The sequence below is a fragment of the Crassostrea angulata genome, chromosome 5 (genome assembly GCF_025612915.1).
Source record: "Crassostrea angulata isolate pt1a10 chromosome 5, ASM2561291v2, whole genome shotgun sequence".
Taxonomy (NCBI): domain Eukaryota; kingdom Metazoa; phylum Mollusca; class Bivalvia; order Ostreida; family Ostreidae; genus Magallana; species Magallana angulata.
Genome location: NC_069115.1, coordinates 61726623 through 61750233, shown reverse-complemented (window position 1 = coordinate 61750233; position 23611 = coordinate 61726623). Strand labels below are relative to the sequence as shown.

The following is a 23611-nucleotide window of genomic DNA, read 5'->3' as shown; positions in this document are numbered from 1 at the left end:
CCAATGTCAATTATCAGTGAAATAAGTGATGTGCTTTTGGGCGGTCACATGTTTAGGTAGCCTTGTTCCCTGGCTTTCACGTAATTGTCATCGACAGAATGCAGACTCTTTACAGCATCCATCAGATCAGACATGTAATCTGTATTGTAGACACAAATTTTACAATATATACTTTAACATGTATATTTTAAAGATTTTTCCTTAAGATGTCTATATACAAACATAAAACTCACTAAAAGCTCTCCATGTTGACCTACACTATACAAGACACAATACTGCTTCTCTCCATCCTTTGCTTTACTTTGTAGCCTGGTAACATTGTAATTAAAATGGAGAGCGGCAAGGTAAGTCTTATGAAGAAAAAAGTATTGGTAATCACAATAAATTAGGTTTATAATGTTATCATAACATATTGAAACGTTATGCCGAATCTTTGTCAAATACAAGTTTATGATTGCCGGTAAATAGACAAACGCAATGTGCTATGTACAATCTAGACTTTTACCTGGCTTGCTTCTGATGTTGAACGGGTTGCATTGCCATCACAGTCATTCCTGTGATTAGACTCATCTTCAGTATCTGCCATATTTAATTCAATAAATAAAGGGCATTGAAAAACTACAATACATTTTTTTCTTCTTTTAAAATGGCTATATGTACAAGAGGGCTGGTGGGTGAGGTGTAATTTGCCATTAACAACATTTTGTTTTTCTTTCATTACTTGAATTGAATATTTTCGTTTGCATCAGTTTTGAAAATAAAATATTTGTAAAATGTATGACAGTAGATCGATACTGACAGGCACCTTTATATATAGAGAATTATTTGGCCGTTATGTGGACGCTAAACTTTCTTCTTTATGCATTTAAAAATTAAAATTATTTTCAATGAATTCATATTTTAGAATTAGATTTACGAATATTCGTCCTACAACGCATATAACTAATTTTTGTGAGATATAGTCCGTGTTTTGATAATTTATTGACAACGTACGCACCTCTATCGTCCTACGCTTGAAGTACATGTAGCTGTTGAGGTTCTCGGGCCTTTCTCGGACTGTACGGGTACTTGTATGTCAAACAGAGTTAGTATGGCATCTAGTCGAAGATCCAGCTTCTTATAACCGAACGTTTTAGCTAAAGCGGGATATATTCTAAACTAATCAGGCGTGAAAAGTTTGGCAAACAGCTTCGAAAAATTGGTAACCGCAAAGCCGTCTCTGCGTAGATTTCACACCAAATGCGTCCTAAATTTTGGATCTTTTGGGAATAAGTACATCGAAACCTCCATTGCAGTTGTAAGCCACACACGGAACCATATTGATGTATATATCAAACAAACTAAATAGATAACACAACGGTCGTTTGGATAAACAACCCACTATGTCGCGTCAAAGTGATCTCTTGTGGCGTCATCAAGGAAAGGAGATAAGTCATCATATTCTTATGGTTCTTTTACACTAAGCTAACTATCGATGGGCTGTAGTGTCAGTTACCTTGCGAAATGTATTATAATATTTAAGAATAAATTTCAGAAAATTCATAAAAACAAATTTATTTTCAACCATAACAAAATTTATTCAAATATTGTCTCCTATGACCTGATTACCGTCATTACTCTATGCATTATTATTGTAGGAACAAAGAGTGTTTTGTCTTGAAACAATCCAGGTCTTTCTTGATAGAAGGAAGGTGGATGTGGAAAAAACAATTAATAAAATAAAAAAATACATTGTGAAAGATAGGAATGACGATCTACATAAAGCATTGCAAAAGATAGCAGAAACCATATCTTACCTAGATGAGCAAAATTTTACAGAAAATCATATACATGGAATGATGCAGCTATTTCAAATATATTTCGATCTTTTTGAAGATGATTTCCAATTCGGTGATATTCTTCGACAAGTATTGAAAGTATGTGGTTTGATTTTAAGTTGTATTTGGCAAGTTTCTGGTATAGAGGATTTTATATGTAGCTATTTGGAACATGAAGAAAACGTGCGATTAGCAGTTGCAAAAGATATTCGCAAATTAATCCGATTTTCAATTTTTCTGAATGAACTTGAACTAGGAAAAAACATTCTTGAAAAACAGATTACGGAAATGACAAACAAGGGAAAATTTTGTGAGGAATTAGAATGCCTAACAAACTTACAAGAAAAGACAACGACCGAATTTCGTCCACATGTAACAACTGTAAAAGTCAGCATTCTTCAACTTGCAATCCTGTGGCAAATGTATGCTGTAGCAAAACTACCTGGCCACAGCGAAAATACTGCAAGCTATTTCCGAAAAATTATTCTGTGGCACAAGAAAAATGACATTAGGATGTTAAAAACCTTTCTTGACTGCAGTTTGGAAAATACTGGTGATTTAAATTTGGTAACCCAGTACTTGGAATGCCTAGGATTCGATTCACCTTCGTCATTTAATTGCGATTTGTGGGAACCTGAACTTCCTGAAATCACCAAATTAACAGGAAGACAAAAGTTGAAACTTATACGTTTAGTTGTTGTCCCACTTCTTGAAAATATTTTAAGAAATCATTTGAAAAGGATAAAGAACAAAATTTGAAGTTAACGCATACACAATGTGACAAATATGGGGATATAAAACATTATTACATGTTTATGCAAGTATCTGAAAGATATTGAAAAGAAACGAACACTTTTTATATGTGATTTATTCAGATTATTTGTTTAAAGGTATATTAAGACACTCATTTGACCTTTTGTCATTTAATATTCAGGGGGCAGGCTTTTTTTTTGGGGGGGGGGGGGTGGGATGTAAAGTGAATGGCGACTATTTTGTTAGTCGTCATGTCGATATTTCACCTCAAAACAATTTCAGCTTCCTTTCACAACCTACCAGGCTAGTGTTTAATTGGATGAATTAAAGTTATATTGTCAAGATTACGAGACAGCTAGTATTTCTCTGGGAGATCTGATATAGAAAATATATCTGACATTATACCGAAATTTGTACAACCGAGTTAATAAAAAACAAGTTTTAGTAATGGGACTTTAAACCTAACATACCGACTTTAACAAACAATGAGAAGTTCTGCGGGAAATCGAATGCTGCCCATAAATAGTTTCGATGACTGTTCATCATGGGCATCAGCACTGAAACAATTATCGTGGAAATGTTATTGGGTTGAAAGATCGTTCTCTCCTTGTTCACAAATATTTTATTCGTCGTAATTTTAATAAGAAAAACATATCGTTACTTCTTGTGTGACTGTCATAATCAAAGAGTAAACCTCCTCTTACGGACACACATTGGTAGTATTGAAAGCTAAAAATGTTTTATTTGTTTTGGGAGTTTTCATTTTTTTCTATTCTTTGACTAGGGATGACTGACTTTATTTTAAAATCAGTAACATTATAACATTATAATATTCTTTCTGAAAGAAGTTTTTTTTACATGTTCTCGCCAATAAATTCATTTCGCTAGGTGGATTCATTTACTTAGATACTTTATACTTCGCCGTTGATACGGAAAATATATTTCAAAAAACCAAAAAAGGCAACAATTAGTTAATCCAACTTGTTTGATATATATATGCAAATACATATTTATGATATAAATGACAATTTACACTCGTACACACACGTACAAAAATTAACATTCTTACTTGTAAAACTGATTAAATATGATGATATTTAGTATTGAAAATATGAACAAGCAAGATGTTTTCGCACAAAAAACAAGAAAGACGAACATATTAATGTAAAAACAATACATTTATATATATTGAGTAAATTAGTTTATGAATTTATCTAGAGAAACATTTAACGAAAGGCAGCGCTTGCGTACAAATTTTGATGTTGAATCATACATAATCAAAGAGAAAGAGCAAATAAGGGTTGGTGGCGAGTCATATTTAACATCATTATGAATTTAGCATTATGAAAAAGTGAATTAAATTAATTGTTCATATATATTATATTTATATTTTCAACGTGGCCCTAATCCTAGGCAGGTATTACGCGTCTGTGGATGAGTAATGAGTTACATTTAGAAGCACGTGGTACGGTTATATGCAAAAGTTTATAGAAAAATAACGAAGACCATTCAATATGACAATGCCTTGCAAAAACTGATTGCGACTTAAAATCCTATACAGCATATTTGTGTGAAAAATCAAAGAAAGAAAAATGGCGGAGTTGACAAAGAGGGTTTAAAAATGAGACTTAAATGATTATTTTTTGAATTTACAATTAATTCCTTCAAATATTCAATAACTATTTTATTCATAATAAACTTTTCGCATATAATTGCTGTTTTGTGTGATATCTATATATTTAAAAAAAATGTTTTAAAAAAAATATTTGTATACATGGTTACACGTTAAACTATTCAATTCAGAAAAAAAAATTTTAAATTCACTGGAGAGGTGTACACATATAAATAATTTAAAAATTACAATACGTCATATTGTTTAATTTTGGTTTTACATTCACCCAATAAATTGAAACTTTGATATTGTTCATTGTATATTTTCTGGGTGGGTGAAAATACAAAATTAACAGTATATCATGTTGAGATTTTTGTGTTTGCACCCACTCATTTTGTTAAAATTTTGTAGTCACACCCATCCAGCCAATAACAGTTTACAAAATGATGATACGCTAACATGTACTCTTTCGTGAACAATGCTGTAGTAACAATATATCTTGGAAGCCGATATTTTTTAAGGATAACTTCTGATGTAACTAAATATCATCAAATCGCTATTTTTTCTAGGCATAAACAATTCTGCTTAATGGAATCTGTAGCAAGTTAGCAACCTAATTTTTGTACAGGATGACAATAAAATAATTTTGCTTAAATTGTTTCTAAATTGCTTTGATCACAAATATTTAAAATAAATTTACTAACAGTAATTGTTTTCGTCAATAAATAGGTAAATTACTTTTTTTGATTAGAAATATTTTGTACGAGATCATACAACAGCGTTGGAGTAGATGGTTGACCTTCCTATCACAGGCACCTACATTGTTAATATAAACGTGTTTTATTGAACGGAATGTTCAAATTATTGAATGGATTGAATAACAGATAAACCTAATATATGTTAACCCTTCCAAACATTCAGTCAAGAAGAAATTATCTACGGGCATAAGAATAGGGTATTACAAATTTAAAGAATATTATTAATATTATGTGTATAAAAGACAGGGGATACTTAAATATTAAATAATTATCTGAACATTTACCATATATGATTGTAAGACATTTTGTTGATAGACATGTTTACTCACAACTACATTAACAAACCTATCACCTTCATTTTTAATTGCAAATATACAAACCTAAGAATGAGATTTTCATGATCCAGCCCATTTGAAAAGAACAGTAAATAAAAGGGAACTATATAATAAGTAAATATACATGTACAATACTTAAATAGGTTTAAAAAGTGGAACTTGGGAGCTCCAATATAACTAAAAACATGGATTTTTTTTTACAATTTTATTCATATGAAACATCAGAACTACTATAAAGTATATTGATCATATGAAAAGGTACACTAATACCAATAAGTTGTATAAAAGGTTCGTCTCTTTGTTGAGTGTATCTTGGACAACCAGGGGGGGAAAATCACACTTTCTTTCAGATTCAGACACACGGTATAAACATCGACTTTCATCAATTAAAAAAACCCCTAGATAAGTAAGCTTTACTAGCTTTATTCCGTAATTCACGTAGAATAATATTTCCTATTTCCTTAACTGAAGTGTTTGTAAGCTCTGTGTATATTTTTTTTTTTTTAAGTTTTGACTTAAAGATAGATAAAGTTGATGAAATGTTCTTTTCTGCATGAAGATTATTCCATAATTTACATGTAGACGGAACAAATCCATTGTATTAAGTAGTCCGATATATTGGTAGATAGTAAACAAGAGGCCAATAGGCCACATCGCTCACCTGAGTAACAATAGGTATGATAAAATCAGCTTCAAAGAGTCATAATTCAAACTATCTTGGCAATGTAGAATATTACATGTAGATCCTGTATAAGTACGAGTCCATTTTCCCCCTGGATATTCTTATGTTTATAATCAAGTCCCTTTTCTAAAAGGATGATTTTATAGTCATACATGTCTCACCTGTTGACATTGCAGTTCTCAAAGAGATCCTAAACAATTGTTTATATAAAGGATATAAACCTACATCAAACTCTGAAACCCCTGTGAGGCCCAAGAATCGTCCAGGGGCCAAAGTATAAATAATTTGAAGGAATCGGCAATACTGTAAACAAACATTTATTTGCGGCGACTATATTTCGCGATTTACTTCCAATAAATTGGTTGGCGCCGACTTATGTTCGCGACCAAGCCTTATCCAAACCCATATTTTGTTATAACAACCATACAATAAAGACTGGTTCGCGGCGAGAAATATACGAGGAGGCTCTCGCAAACCTCGCGAAAAATTCTAGCACGCGAATAAAAGTTGGTTTACAGTATGTTGCATATAAGTAATTTAAAAACCTTATATTATAACATTTCATTTTTTGTGAATGATTAAATATTTTCAGTTGTAAAATTGGAATCCAAATGTGGCGCAATCCTACTCCTCAAGATTTTGATTTAAAGAATTTAAATCTATATTATCTGAGGTTGCTTTCAGTAGATTTACAGCTTTTTTTGGCTTTTAGAAAAAAAAAAGATATTTAAATTTTTTTTTCTGTTGATAGTCCTATGTAAATTTTGTGATGATTTTCACAAATTTGTATCTACACTACATAAGGATGCTTCCATACAAGTTTCAGCTTTCTTGGCTGATTAGTTTCCGAGAAGAAGATTTCAAAAGATTTACACTATGTATTCCTATGTAAACCTTCGACCCCCATTGTGGCCCCACATTACCCCCGGGTACAATGATTTGAACGAACTTAATATTACACTATTTGAGGATGCTTTCATACAAATTTTAGCTTTTCTGGCTAAATGGTTTGTGAAAAGATTTTTAAAAAATATCATCAAAATTTCAATAAATCCTAATTATCTGCCCTTGAAAGAGAGCATGGCCCTTCATTTAAACAAACTTGAATCCCCTTAACCTAATGATACTTTGTGCCAAGTTAAGTTGTTATTGGCCCAGTGGTTCTGGGGATTAAAAAGTCGAAAATGTAAAAAGTTTACAGAAAGACAGACGGACGGACGGACGCCGGACAAAAAGTGACCAGAATAACTCACTTGAGCTTTCAGCTCAGGTGAGCTAAAAGCTAATTCGACCAAAGATTATTTGCATGTTCAGTTTGAAAATATGATTGAATTAAATCTAACATATCTTGTGGTGCTAAACCATTTATAATCGTGTAGAATATAATTAGCTTATAATATTTATCTCTTCGAGATTATAAGGTTTCCAAATTAAGCTCACTATATAAAATGGTTTTAGAAGAATTTACTCTGATCCCTGTCACTGTCCTAGTTGCTTTAATTTGTACATGTTTAAGCAATTCGGAGTTTTTTGATACACTTGCTCAACACAACATCACCACATTCCAATCTAGGCCTGATAAAAGTCGAATTTTAACAAGTGTTTACGAGGGTTGTTCGGAAATTATTGAGACATTTACTCTTTTTTCCTTGGGGGAAAAGATAAACCCTTGAAATTTCACCAAAATGTACACAAGGATAGAGTATATCAATGTAAAACATTTATTGTCCATAGCATGATTAGATCATTCCTGGTAAGCAGACCAAGTTGCCATCGCCCAGTGACCCGGCGCAACCGCAAACTTACCGCAACGTCATTTTAACGCTTCTTATTGATCCTATGTTTTAAACAGCTAACAAACAAAGGGAAATTAGAATTAATTCTTCATTTCTCATCTTTTGTTTACATTTCAAGATGTCAACATTCGCATATTCCCTCCATTCTTGAATTTTGTGGGAAAAAATCGGGTCATTTCTAACCAAAGGTCAAATTACTGTGAAATGTCTCCTACCGTGATTCTGTGTACATATTTTTGAACTGTTGACATCAGTTAGTGTGTAAAAAGTACCTGTTATTTAGTCACTTTGTCTGTATTCTAGCTAAACAATTAGTGAAAAAAGACGATAAACTGAAGTTCTTTATCCCTTGCCATTGTATAGTTTTTGTTAAAGCAACTGTGTGGCATTAAAAGGTCTTTTTCAGAATATTTCCATCAATTTGATGTATATTTGCTGCGCCGCCTTGACGTCAATTTTCTATATACCGTCGTTTTCAAATTCCTATTGCTTGGTTAATATATCTGTACTATATCCGTATTTCAAGTCAAACACCAGTGAAACTTGATCAAACGTTAATCACAATGAATAGCAAAATGGACATATATAATCTGATTTCTCTTAGTATAAGCTGCAAGTTTGCAGACACTTAGATAAACGATGTTTTAGTTTTCTTATTCTCCGAGTTTATGCTTGCGCCGGGTACCCCGACCACCGATTTGTTTATCTACTGTTGTAAACAAAATATTGAACATTTTTTAAATATTACTTTCTTTAATTATTTGTAAAGGTTTCTTCAATGTTCATGCCAATTTTCACCCTAATTCGTCACTTAGAAATGGAAATATCCGTGTTGTCTCAATAATTTCCGAACAACCCTCGTATCTATCAATTGTATTCTTGAGTAAGTAATCTTAGTATATTCAAATTTTGCATGTCTTTACATGTATACCATTAATATAATTAGATCAACCATCCTCCGACTGTATATATAGATGCAAACCTACTTTTTGTTTAACATTTTCGCTGTAGAGGGAATATGTTTTTAATTTTAAGAAAATATATTACGTCAGTTGCCCGTGTTTCTAATTTAAAGGTAAATAGTGGAATTAAAAACTGATCAAAGTAGTGAAGTACTGATGGGAGTTGATTTTATCGATTATTATTTATTTTAAAATCAACTTATCTTGCGTGGCAATTAGTTTCTAGTCTGTTTTTAAATTACGCATTTTTTTATAATATGAATTTTAATTAGACTTTTCAGACAAGAATTTAGAGAAACCCGATATAAATCGTGTTGTGTAATATTTTAAGATAGATTTTTAGCTCACCTGAGCTGAAAGCTCAAGTGAGCTATTCTGATCACATTTTGTCCGTCGTCCGTCTGTCCGTCCGTCCGTCTGTAAACTTTTTACATTTTGAACTTCTTCTCTAAAACTGCTTATCCAATTTCAACCAAATTTGGCACAAAACATCCTTATGGGAGGGCGAATATAAATTGCAAAAATTAAAGTCCGATCTGTATTCAAAGCGGAGAAAACCTTGAAACTGTAGAAAAAGGGGGGTGCATTTTTAAAAATCTTCTTCTCAAGAACTACCGAGGCAAATTCAACGTAGTTTAGCATAAATTATCCTTATGGGAAGGAAAATATAAATTGCAAAAATTAAGGGGTAATTTTGTTTCAAATCGAAGTTATTACGAAAATAATAATAAAGAAAAGGCGTGTTTCAATCGGGCTCGGCATCCGGTAAAATGGGTAGGCAAGACATGGCCTGGGCAAAACAAAAGATTGGCAGTTATTAATCTGCCAATCTCATTAAAATTTCAGGATGTTTGATGGACTAGTATATTTGTATTCGCTGTAGATATTGCTGCAAAATAATGCGTATTTGATATTGACGATTGCTGATCTGCCCCGACATTTATTTTGCCACGGCCCGGGTTTGCATACCCATTTTACCAAGACTCGTATTCCATACTTCTAAAACGAGGTTCTTTGTTTAAAGCAGCCATGACATTAAACGAAAAAGGGTCGATCTGACTATGATGAATTTGCTTGTTGTGCAACAGTTCGCGTATGAAGGGAAGTTTTTAAACATGAAAAATATATTGGTGCCGATTTTGTGAAGTAAATTGAGGCTAAATATTTCAATGCGTTGACAGTTTTCACACATGACGTTGGTGTTAGCTTGTTCTGATTTTCGTTTCGTTTTCATTATTCATGCTTTGTAACCTGGAAACTATCGTCTGTATTTCGTGATTTTTACGTATCAAATCAATCAGAGACTTCGGTAAATCAAACAGTTACGTTAACTGTTTACCTGCGCAAATTAAGCAAAATCTGATGTAGGGGTACTGAAATACAATTCATTCTATCGGTAATTCGGCATTATCTTTTGCGTAATGGTAGATTAATGCAATAGGTTTTGTTGAGATGCTTGGCATTTTCTCTAGTTTATTCAGTTTAAATAGAGTTTGATATCGCTTACGGAAATATGTAGGTATATCCATGTATATATATATATGATTCATTTCGAAAAAATAAATTGTGTTCTTTTTTTGCTATACATGTAGTGCATGTTGTTTACAATTTCTATTTACTAACCATATTTGAGTGTTAAGCTTCGAATTATAAGCAAGATACAGAGATTTGCTCACAATTCTATGTTTGTACACAGATCTTAAAAGCTAACGATTAAAAAAGTATAAAAAATTGTCAATATTTATTACGAAAATTTTCAAAATCTGTTCTTCCAGAAACCCACTTATTGAATTGTAAACTTAACCTTTTTAGCTCACCTGAGGATGGGGCCACAAGGGGGGGGGTCGAAGTTTAACATTAATATATAGAGTAACTCTTTAGAAATCTTCTTCTCAGAAACTAATCGGCCAGGAAAGCTGAAACTTGTGTGGAAGCATCCTCAGGTAGTGTAGATTCAAAGATGTGAAACTCATGACCCCTGGGGGTAGGGTGGGGCCACAATAAGGGATCGACGTTTTACATAGGAATATATACAGTAAATCTTTAAAAATCTTCTTCTCAGAAACTAATCAGACAGGAAAGCTGACACTTGTGTGGATGCATCCTCAGGTAGTGTAAATTTTAAAGTTGTGAAAATCATGACCCCCGGGGGTAGGGCGGGGCCACAATGGGGGATCGAAGTTTTACATAGGAATATATACAGTAAATCTTTAAAAATCTTCTTCTCAGAAACTAATTCGCCGGCAAAGCTGGAACTTGTGTGGAAGCATCCTTAGGTAGTGTAGATTCAAAGTTGTGAAAATCATGACCCCTGGGGGTAGGTTGGGGCCAGAATGGGGGATCGAAGTTTAACATATGATTATATACAGTAAATCTTTAAAAATCTTCTTCTCAGAAACTATTCAGCCAGGAAAGCTGAAACTTGTGTTGAAGCATCCTCAGGTAGTGTAGATTCAAATTTGTGAAAATCATGACCCCTGGGGGTAGGTTTGGGCCACAATGGGAGGTTGATGTTTTACATGGGAATAAACAGAGTTATTCTTTAAAAATCTTCTTCTCAGAAACTAATCACCAGGAAAGCTGAAACTTGTGTGAAAGCATCCTCAGGTAGTGTAGATTCAAAGTTGTGAAAAAAAATGATCCCCAGGGGTAGGGTGGGGCCACAATGGGGGGGGGGTCAAAGTTTAACAAAGGAATATATAGGGTAAATCTTTAAAAATCTTCTCAGAAACTAATCAGCCAGATGATTCTTTATAATTGTTAAGACTTTGGCCCCAGGACAATTCTTTAGCCTCACGAGAAGGTTCAGAGTTTGATGTACGTTAATATCCCAAATATAAACTATTGTTAGGGATCTTTTTTAGATCTGCAATACTCAACATATGATATGACTATAAAATCATCCTGTTAGAAAAGGGACTAATGATTATAAACATAAGAATAACCAGGGGAAAATGAATTTTATTTATACAGGATTTACATGAATTATTGTACATTGTTCAGATAGTTTGTATTATGACTCCATTGAGCTGATTTTATCATACCTCTTGTTCCTCAGGTGAGCGATGTGGCCCATGGGCCTCTTGTAAACTATGTATCAGTAATCGAAACAATTCTAAAAAATTGTATGGATCCAAGCACTATTGATATTGAACTCCAGTCTCGTTCAACCAGACGCTCAGCTGTCTCCGTTAATCTCCGACAAGCAAGAAAGCCTCTCTGTTCGTCGGAGATATACGGAGAGCCAAGCGTTTAGTTGAACGAGAGTATATTAAACTCTGGCGTAGGAATTCATGAGACTACAAAAATATCTAAATTGTTCGTATTATATAAAATCAGACTATTTTCAAAGTGTTTATAGATAAGTTTTTCTTGAAAAACAATGTTTCAGCATATATTACATCGAATTTTTCTATTATATTCAAGAACTAAGACTTGTCAGCGATGATGAGTTGTGCTTAGGTCCAAACACTGTTTCACTTTCGGTTTCCAGAGTAACTGCATAGGAGAGTTGATTAAAATCAACTCCCAAAAATAATAGAACTAAATTGCTTTTTCAAAAAGAAGTATGATTCTGCATATGCAGCAGATTGGCGCTTCAGTAAAGTTAATCTGGCAAGTTTATGGAAAATTATTGTTCATTCGTAAAAAAAATATCACACACACACACACGCACACGCACACACACACACACACACACACATATATATATATATAAACGATAAAAAAACACATGTACCTGAAGTTATATCTTAATATTAATACATATATACCCTTTACCCAATAAAACAGTAGAGAGGTTGACAATTTTCAATTATTAGAAAAAAATAAAACGTCAGGTGCCTGTCGAATAGAGCTCTGTTGAATTGTCTTCCTTTCTATCCCGGTAAATCGAACTGAGACGATCTGCGAGCACATGGTGTACATCAATGATGATACCCAGATTAATAGGAATGAGTAAACTGTATATCACATATGAAATAAAGGTAATTGAATAAACACAATCATAATAATTAAGGACTCGTGAACAGAAAAACGATTTTCTGATTTGTATGTGTGTTAACTGTAACGAAGTCACGGTGAAATTTCCCCCCTTTTACCACAGATGATTTTAATTTTTACGGACATGTCCAATCTGTAAAAAAATTACGCGTAAAAATTCAAATCGCCCTATTTTAAGACAACTTCGTAAAAAGTCACAGCAGTAAAAATTACCTGTTATACGGTATAATGATATGAATCAATCTTCTTTTAATTTGTTGCACTGAAGTATTCTTCAGCAGAAAATCAGATTTTCGCCGTCGCCTAGCAGCAAAGTCACAACAATAACTTTGCAATTTTTTTACAGTTACAGATACAAAAAGATAAAGATCTCATTAAGGGACTATATATGATAAGGGCCTAAAATGGCCCCCTAAAATGAACATCATCATTTAACTGTAATTCTTTCTTTTCTTAATACAAATATATATGTGATGTGTTTACATAATATTCATTTTGGTTCAAGTGCCCACGATTTAGAAATATGACATCGTAAAGACAAACCTTTCCCGCCATTTTCGCATTTTAGCATAAAACAGCTTGTTTTCAAGCAGTTTTCCTTTCAGGAAACATAGAGCGCATGCTTGAACAAAAAAAATAATTTAATCAGAGATGTATCTAGCCAAGACTAGTAAGTGACAAAAAAATCTTCCTTGTTCAAGCATGCGCTCTATATTTCCCATTCGTTAAAAGATAAGAAAAATGTCAAATTTTGACTGATTTTGATTGAATTATAGAAATAGGGTCACTTCTGACGTCATATACTGCCAGTGAGTGCAAATAAATCATATAAATAGATGAAAAATATATTTAATATCAACTCTTCTAAAAAATAAGTTAACATTTTATTGTACCCGAAGCACTTAAAAAATGACGAATTATGAGGGCCAAATTTAACTCTTATCATATATTGTTCTTTATGAAATTTCTTTGAGAAACAATTTGGAAATTGTAAATCGGTATTCGAGTTGTTTAAGCATAGATTCATTAAAGTCTGATTAAAGGTTAATTTGAGAATTATGGATTTGAAATCAATATAAACTTGTAAAAGGTCTATAAATTCTTATGCAAAAATGGCCAACTAAACTGGACAATAATTAAAGTAAGGTTTTTAAGTTTCCATAAACCATGATCCATCTTTTTTTTTATAAGTAGCATTGCTCTTTTCTTTATATTTTAAAGTATTATTTGCTTTTAAATTTTAATTTGCTCTAATCAAAATACGGGAAAACACAAATATTATGAATTTAATCAAACACTTTAAATGAATAACTTGAAATCAAAACATTATTTTTTTCGAATATGGTTTGATCAAAGACATATATCCTAATGGCAACTTATCTCTTTTCTACAAAATATGAAAAACCGCAACCGCTGAAATTGTCTGAAGAACACATGACGCAAAAAGAAAAGGATTCGCTGTAAGGATGTTCAGCTCTTTCACTATTTGTTTGTTTTTTGTTTCCATGTTCATATTACATGTATTATACTTTTTACTGAACATGTTCATGAATTTTGACCTTGTCTGAATATAACAAAAGCGTGGGCTTTGTTGATCAGAACTGTTGCAATACCTTTTGATAGTGTTCCTATGTTTGACTCCATTTTTGAAAGGTATTTTCTAAAACTATTGACACACAATAATTTTTTTTCGTAAACAAGAACAAAGTTTGTCAGTCCCAAAATTGGTAAATTTCAAAAACAAAAAAGGAGGCAACAATTAGTTACTCCAACTTGTTTATTATATATATGCAAATACACATTTATAATATGAATGGCATCTTTACAATTGTACACACACGTACACAAATTAATATTCTTACTTGTTACTTGTTAAACTGATTAAATATGATGATATTTAGTATTGAAAATATGAACAAGCAAGATGTTTTCGCACAAAAAACAAGAAAGGCGAACATATTAATGTTAATGTAAAATCAAATATGGCTTTATGAAACAGTGTAAAAAAAAGTAAGGATTCGTAAGTTTAACGTATATACATAATAGGTTGTAAAAAAATATGTTGATATTTATAAAATTACAATCTTAAATTATTCTGCGGGTAAAGAGTATATTATATTGATATGATAAATATAATGTAATAGTAAGCAGGATAACGGAGAGGATATAATAAAAACGAAACAAAATAATATGCTATTTTCTATCTTACATGTAACTTTGAGCATTTATAAAGGTATTTGCCCATATTACATCTTTGCTTTATGTTGCTGACACTTATTGTTCAAGTTTAAAGACAGAAGAATTTTCATAACTATTTTTTACGTACATGTCTCTTTCTTTTGTATAAAAACAGATCAGGTTAAAATGAGACTCATCTTCAATCTTTGATTGTGATCATGGTTAATAAAATCTCTCTTATCTAAATAGATAGTTATATACTCAGGTTGAATATTTTAAACCCTAAGACACATGATCTCAAGTTGATGTTAAGATAAACGATATTTACTTATGAATTGTACATACACATTTGATATTGTTTATTTTTTTAAATGACATACTCGTAATTCTTAATTATCAAATAAGTGCTTACACATAATACATTTGGAGGAACTTTTGAAGTAGCTTTGGTCTTTTTGTATAAACATATGGGTTAACCTCTTTTTCACTTCAAGCAAAATCATTCGTTCATCAAATCGTTCTTTACAGTTCCATATGTGCCAAAAACCTAAATTGTTATTCCACTGTTTAATGTGAGAAATCCAACAATTAGAGACTTCCTCAGTTTTACATACTTTTAACATATATTGGTATATACTACTTAAAATACAATCATCACTTTTCTTTATTTTAATATGAATTTTTAACATTCTGTATTTTCAGTTCAACTGCAATTGTTTACGCCCTAGATCAAAAGATTCCATCATACACAGATATGAGTAAATGTAACACTTTTTAACACGTAATATTTTTCTTACAAAAATTTAAACGTATACTAGTAGTATTTATCTCTTGCCGTGTGATGTACTTACAATTCACAACCATTATGTATTATACTACCAATATATGTATTAAATACATTTGATGACAATTTTTATTTACATCAAATGCAATTGCTTTATTTTGAACAATGAACAGAACATAGCCTTAAAGTTTCTACTCTGCGATGCCTAAACACATATATGTAAACAAAATAGCCATTACGGGTTTGCTAGATCAATATCTGTAAGTATGCTTTAAAAAAAAAGAAAGATAGTGCAATTAATGTGCACTTAATATAAATAGAACAGTTGATATTGTGCTTTAAATTTATGTTACATTTTTAACCGGGTTTTCCAACGGAAATATCCGGTTATTAAAATGCTGAGAATAGCGCGCTGGCGGGTTGGTGGGCGGTTGTCAAAGGGTAACCTCATTGTACGGATAACTCCTCCTACATTTTTTAAAATAGGATTTCTTTCTTTTGCAGGTCTATTGTGCATATATCAGAGGTGTGAATATTGTAAGAATTTTGATTTGTTATAATTAATGAAAAAAACACAAAAGCTTTGGTTGAATCGAACCCAGAACCTAAAACCCTAGCTCTATAATGTTACCTAATGTCTGGTGCTCTAATCACTGACCCATATCAGTCACAACAAACTCCATTGTCAAATGCTATATGTGACTTCAAACACGAATTTACGGACTTCAAGCATTTTTCTTAAACGTTCACTTGTTGGTATACAAAATTAGATTTTTTAAGTATAGTGGGTCAATTCTCTACCGTTTTGTTGATTGAAATCGGTTTAATTTCCTTTAAACGTGATACACAATATGACAAAATATGGAGCCGTGCCCACTTTTTAAAACGAGAGGCCCATGGGCCACAAATCGCTCACCTGAACAATAGTCCTTGTATCATTTTATTTCGAAAGGGTTTATTATGAAGTGAACTCTGAATAAATATTGTAAAACTCATATATTTCAAGATTTTGCCATATATTAAACAATACATAAAAAGAAGAAGCAATTTTATCTTTGGTGTGTTTTTATTCATAGTTATTTTACACATCAAATGCGACTGAATTTTAAGCTCTAAAATACCCATTTGCAGTAAAAAAAAAAAATCCAATTTCACTGAAAAAATTGAAAAATATTCGTTAAATAATTAAAAGATGATATTGGCATCTGTTTTGTATGTCAATCATTAAAAGCTTTTTTATCGATTCATCAAATAAAAATATTGCAGGTGTGATGAGGACATTAGGCATGTTAGATTTTGCATTCTCATCGATCATCTGTCTTATAGACTAAACTAAAAAACATGGAAAGTCTATATATAGTTGATAAAGTCTATCAATGATTCCTACTTTTTTCCAGAACCATTTTTTATCTTTTGTTCCTTTTTCTTTCCTATCTGTGTGTCTGTGAATCAAAACTTCGTAAAAACTAAGATCCACACCTTTTGAAGTTGTTTGAATTTATGATCTTTGATCCCGATCACTTGGATCCCCATATGTGAGTAAATAATGTTGGGATCGAAATTCCAAAAAAAAACACCCCAAAAACTAGTCGATAAACATACACATATATTTCCAGATAATTTAACTATAATACACTTATCATGGACATTTCTTTTTTCTTTTTTTTTTGAATACTTCTTTTAATAAAAAATGATTTAAACAATTTAGAATCTGAGAATGATCGCATAGTAATCTCACAAACTGTAGCATTGTAATTCCTAAAAAGAAGAGTTTAAAAACATTTTCCCATTATATAAGTCTATGTTAAACTTTGAACATATTTTGGAGCCGTACGTAGTATTAGTCCTGGGATCACGGTTTTCACAATTTAGAATCTACACTATCTCAGGGTCCTTGTTTAGTAATCTCACTAATTTTAGCATTGTAGTCCTTGAGAAAACATTTTTAAAAACATTTCCCCCATATATTTCTATGTTAAATTTGTCTTTTTTACTTTGAACCCCTCTTGGAACCCCCGTATTGACCCGGGGATCGCGATTTTTACAATTTAGAATCCTCACTATATATACAAGCTTTGGTGTAAATATTGGCATATCTGGTGCAGTGGTTCTTAAGAAAAAGATTTTTTAAGATACCCACCCAATTTTCGCAGTTTCACAATTATCTCCCTTTTAAAAAGGGTTGTGCCCTTTATTTTAACAATTTAGAATCCCCTTCCCATAAGGATGCTTTGTACTAAGTTTGGTTAAATTTGTCTCAGTGGTTCTAGAGAAGAAGTCAAAAATGGTAAAAGTTTACAGACGGACGGACAGACAGACGGACGGACGGACGGACGACGGACAACATGTGATCAGAAAAGCTCATTAGAACCTTCGGTTCAGGTGAGCTAAAAAGGCATTATAGTTCTAATCAAAGTACTGAAGTACTGACAATAATATATAATATGGATTCTCGGACTTTTCCGACAAGAATTTTGAGAAGACCTATTTTGAATCATGTTGTGTTATATTAAAAAAAAGAATTGATTTCATCAAACTATGTATCGGTATTCGAAATATTTCAAAAAGTGTATGGATCCAACCAATAATGAACTTTAGTCTCTTCAACCAGATGCTCGGCTGTCTCCGTTAATCTCCGACAAGTAAGAGATACCAGGTCACGTGATAGCTTGATGATCTCTAAATATAGACTGACTCTCTGCTTGTTCGGGATGTACAGAGACAGGCGATTGTTAAACGAGACTGTATTGAACTCTGGCGTAGGAATCCATACGACTGCAAAAAACTTGTTCGTTTTTTTCAAAATCTGACTATTTCTTAGGTATTTATAAATAAGTTTCCTTTAAAAAATGTTTTAGCGTACATTACATCGAATTTTTCGATTATTTTCAAGAACTAACTCTTGTCAGCGATGATGATTTGTGCTTAGGTCCAAACACTGTTTCAGTTTCGGTTTGCCAGAGTAACTGCATATGAGAGTTGATTAAAACCGACTCCCAAAAATGACACTATTTAGAGGTTTTATCACGCATACGCCAGTTTAAATCAACCTATTCAAAATATTTAAGGATTATAAATCGGTGTTATAGTAAATATACATTGTTTTCAATAATTTAGAGAGAAGTTATGAGATTTGTTCATATTTTAATTTTATAGTATCTTATTTGTTTACACGCCTTATTCACCCTTCTGCTTTGTTTGCAAATTATTTTAAAAAGTTTTAGAATGAAATCATTTATTTTTAAAATTGCAATATCATACTTTTACAAAATTTTTGGTAAAATCAACACCATAAATTTTAGCGTTTTTATTTTATTTTAACAAAATAAGATGGCGCATAAAATGTACTCACTGATTTAAAAAAACTCAAGCTATCCCTACTCCTATTTCTGTAAATATGACTTTTTAATGATAATTTCATTTTTCAAACCCCAAAATTTTAACACAATCTTTAGATTTTTTATTAAACGCACAAAATAATAAATATAAGATGCATGTATCTGTGATCATGTTAACCACTTAAAATTTTGTGTATTTACATATGCATGTATTACTTTTGATTTAAACATTTTACGTATCAGTAATGATCAAATTATGTCACCCTTCTAAAAAACCTAAATATTTGGATTTTTAGAGGCGGAAATCAAAATGGAGATGTCTTTTTTATAACTTTACCTACAACTACACATTCAAACAACTTGACGTTTACAATGTTTGTTACCTTTTATTAATCATTCTGGAATTACTTCCATGCGACCAATAAAAGTCACGTGATCAACATCTTTTCTCCCGTTGTTATTATTTTATTTTTTCATACGCCGGGATTCTTATTTCCATTGGCTCCATTATTTAAATATATATTCAGGCGTCAGTGTAAATGTATATTCATCACTGAAAGAAAAAATAAGAAAACTTTCTAATGTTTATTAAGTTACAGTAATCATTTGTTAGAGAAATCATAGTTTACCAAAAACTTTACCGGTTAAGTACAATGTATTGTTGGAAAGTCTATCTGTCTATGCAAATATTTTAGTACAATTCTTCGTAACATTTATTGTGGTTTTTGAGTCCATATCTGAAGACGTAAAGTCACTTACCAAACTACAAGAAAGATCTAATCCTGTTGACACTCCTTCTGCATCTGGTAAAGGAATGTACATTGGGGGTTCCCCAGGTGGAGCAAGCTTTAACATTAACAACAGTTATGCAGAAAAGGTGTTTCTTTAAATATATAAATCTACCTCATATATGTTTCTATAGTAACGTTACATTATAAATTTGTTTTGGGGTGACAATATGAATATTTTAGATGCATGAAACAATTTAGTCTATACAGTCTATACAGGATTAATCATTGTTAGATTTATGGTAAAATTTATGGTAAACATAGTTCTGACAAATCAAGACCATTGAAAGAATTTTTCTTTTTTGTCGATATCCTCAAAATTGTGCTTAAGTATTAACTCATTAACCAATATTTTGATAAAAAATGTTCAAGTATATACATGCAAGTAAATTAAGGACGTTGTTTACTCGGGGTTTGAGGTATATAAGAGATAATAGATGGTTTTTATGTTCATGAGTGGAATTTTTTTCATTCGTAGTAAATGTACATGTAATTCTTAACAAAATATCTAAATTCAAAAATACATCATAAATCAGAATTGATACATCAGTTGCATAACTTAAAACGGTTTTTTTTTTAATTTCGTTTAAGATTCTTGATATTAATGCATTGCAAAAAAAGAAAAAGAAAAATCATTGCAATTAATGGTGCTTTGTTATGACGAAACTCTTAAAAAAATAAAGCTATATTTGCTTTAATGTGGTTCATTTACAATTGTTGGATTTACAATTTCTTGTTCTTTTTTTTAAGACATTTAAAGCGGCAATTTAAATTATCATGTTTCGCTGCTTTACGTAATTTTCAGATAGTTATTGTTTTTCTAAAGCTCTTTCAATCAATGTATAATCGATATTTGTGAACGGAATACTATTTTTAATGGTAAACTATGATAATTATACATGTATAATCATTTGTTTAAAAACTTACTTTGAATAAACACTCCTTATCAACCGCTTTTGACTCTTCGAGACCTTTAGCACACCCCAAAAAAGAACTTGCGATATATAAGAACTTCTGTGGCTGTTTTTTGGTACAAAGTACAAACAAGGACGGATCATCTTCTCTCCCGTTTGGTTCTTTTATCTGGATAACCTTCCACTGGGCACCTGCTTGACCATAAAACTTTGTAGAATACTTGCAGAAACGCGAGCTTTTCATACACAGATATTCTTCACGATCGGGCGATAGGATGTAGAAAAGATTGAATGAGTTCTCGACAGCCTTAAATAAGAATCTAATTCGAACATTATCAACATCTATTGAACTGTTCATGGCTCTTGCTGGGCTTATTGACGGAAATGGTCTTCCAAGTAAAACTGAAGGACTGATGAATTGTTGTACAATCAAAATACGACGATCAAGGATGCTAGTTAAATCCTGCAGCGGAAGACGTAGTTCCTTTAGATAAGTTGCAAGTTCTATATGGAAAGAGGGATCAAATTCTGCTAAAACGCAAACGGTTTCGAGTGATGGGACTGAAAGAAATTTCAAAAATTCTTTGTTATCATCTCTTTCTTTCGTAATAAAATTATGCATTGCAACAACTGTATTTGGATCGTGGTTGTTTTTCTTTAGGTAAATCATCCTTCTCAGTAAAAGAGAATGTCGTAAAGTAGATATCCTGACGAACAAAGTCAACATATGAAGACAAAGTTGCATTTTGTCTCTACCATTACGAATTAGAAATTTAATTTGACCTCTTAAATAACAAAGTTCATCAACTCCAGTATGTATGTCAAAACTAAATATCACGTCATGCACGTGTTGGACATCGCTTTCGCTATTTCCTTGAACGTCAAAATCATGCAAAATATCATCCATTGTTTTCATTCTCTCGCATAAACCCGAAAAATCCTTCACTCTAAAACTATTAAAACTATTTTCTGTGTTTGTTTGTACAAGCATGGTTTGCAAATTTATGGTTCGGAACAAAAATTTCAGAAAAAAATTAACAAGAAGCATTACTTTAGCTGAATGGTCGGCCAAAGGAAAATATAAAATTCTCGATGACATCACGCAACTTATTATCATTATAGCCTCAGTTATGGAACATTTGCCAATTTTGCGTTGTAGTCCTTTTCTTGACTTCCATAACGCGTTAATGATAGCATTGTCTTGGTCAGTCAACTCGGCGTAAGCGTCAGTGATATCTGACGTAATCTCACTGAAGTTGACCTTGTCATCCAAAGAACTTTGTTCACAGAATTTCGTAATTTTTTCTATTTTTTTCTTGAAATCGCCGCCTTTTTCATCCATCTAAAAATAGAAATAAAAATTTCGATTTAAAAATGGTTTCTGTATTTCTAACAGCATATTTATAGTTGTGCAATGAAGAAGACGACTTTAATTCGAAAAATATACAAACCTTTTTTTAAACTACTTACTTTAGCTTTTGTCGCATCCTTAACTAATTAACATCTTTTCTTCTCATCTTTTCTTCTCATTGTAGAGCAGAACTTTACGGGGTTCCATCGTAAAAAGAGGGTATTTGGTATATGGTATGTAGTAAAATTTAGTTAAGTTTCGGTATCATAAATAGAGGCAGAGGTACAAATGCACATGTATAGACATGTTTTTGATTTAGAAAAAATTACAAGTCAAAACTTAAATTGATGTCTATAAAAAGTTATCAATCCTGTCTTAAGCAAGAAGCGTCTTTATCTTATAGTGTCAATGTTGTTCTCTTCATTTGGTATGGTTATCAGGAAATTCAGTTGCTGATTTCCTGTTTTCAAGTATTCATTGCGCATTCTGTGATAAATTTAAGAGTTAATTTCAGAAGTGTTTAAAAACATCTTGATCCAACTAAGAAGATAAGATAATTGATGTTTCAAAGGTTGTTTCAAAGCCACACAAGGAGTTATCTGCCGCGGATATATCACGATAAGGACACTTCATTTGAAGTCAACCTTTTTGAAAGAGGATATGCGAAACTGTCAAAAATGAAGGCCGCATCTATGAAGACATACTTAGCCATAATCAATCAAGTAAATATTAAGAATAAAAACTGTAAATCAAGTTTTAAAAAGTTTCTTTTGCTAATATATAAATTAAATGTACCGATTCCACTTTCATTGTGATTTACTTAGCAACATAAACACAGATTAATTTATGTTTTTCATGATTGAATGAACAATCACCTTCATGATATCGATGACATCGATTGATATTTGCAAATAAGTTCACTTCATTATAAAATTTTGTGTTGTGTGTGACCGCACTGTTACTCAGCCTAAGCAAACTTTTCGTTTGCGTGGATGGTCGAGTAGTGAGGAACGCTGGTTGCGCATTGCTTCAAAAGGAAGGGGGTTAAAAGTACGATAGTTGTTCGGGCCAGTCTTCACCATGACAGTGATTTCAAACACTTCGAATTCTCCGTGGACGATGCTGCAGTACAAGAGACAGACAGAGACAGTTACCTTACAGCAGACTATTGCATCTAAATCTACATGTATAAATCTTCAGCTCACATATATATTAATATTTCTATATTGATTGTAGCAATATTAATAATGTGAATAAAAAGATGTTAATATTTCTTCAAACAATAGTATCAGTTAAACAATTTTTTTGTATTCGTGTTTGGTAACGGTATATTGTCATTTTTTCTAGTATTAAAATACCAAAAATCAATATCTCCATTCTAAATCAATCAACCAATGTCTCCAAAATAAATTTCAAAAATACATATCATCACTTTATTTAAATTATAAATATGGTTTTTCCCACTGTTATGTATATTTGTATGACATATTTGTGTATCGTCGCTTTAAAGCCATAATATCAGCTCTTAGTCAGGGATATGA

At 31.9% G+C, this 23611-nt stretch overlaps 1 protein-coding gene across 1 annotated transcript; it reads right to left on the bottom strand.

Annotated features, from left to right (window-relative positions):
- Positions 1 to 19158: 19158 nt before the first annotated feature.
- LOC128182937 (uncharacterized) lies at positions 19159 to 21496 on the bottom strand. Its single transcript, XM_052851716.1, has 3 exons — positions 20733 to 21496; positions 19777 to 19863; positions 19159 to 19570 (listed from the first exon to the last, which is right to left on the bottom strand). Exons 1-3 carry the CDS (start codon positions 21462 to 21464, stop codon positions 19568 to 19570), a joined length of 822 nt encoding a protein of 273 aa, XP_052707676.1. The 5' UTR covers positions 21465 to 21496; the 3' UTR covers positions 19159 to 19567.
- Between the last annotated feature and the right edge of the window lie 2115 nt (positions 21497 to 23611).

Excerpts from the sequence above, each read along its gene's own strand:
- LOC128182937 (XM_052851716.1), bottom strand. The coding sequence starts at position 21,464 with ATGCAACTTTGTCTTCATATGTTGACTTTGTTCGTCAGGATATCTACT. Across the intron at positions 19,864-20,732 it reads ATAAGGAGTGTTTATTCAAA|CTTGCTCCACCTGGGGAACC; the intron begins GTAAGTTTTTAA and ends TTAATGTTAAAG.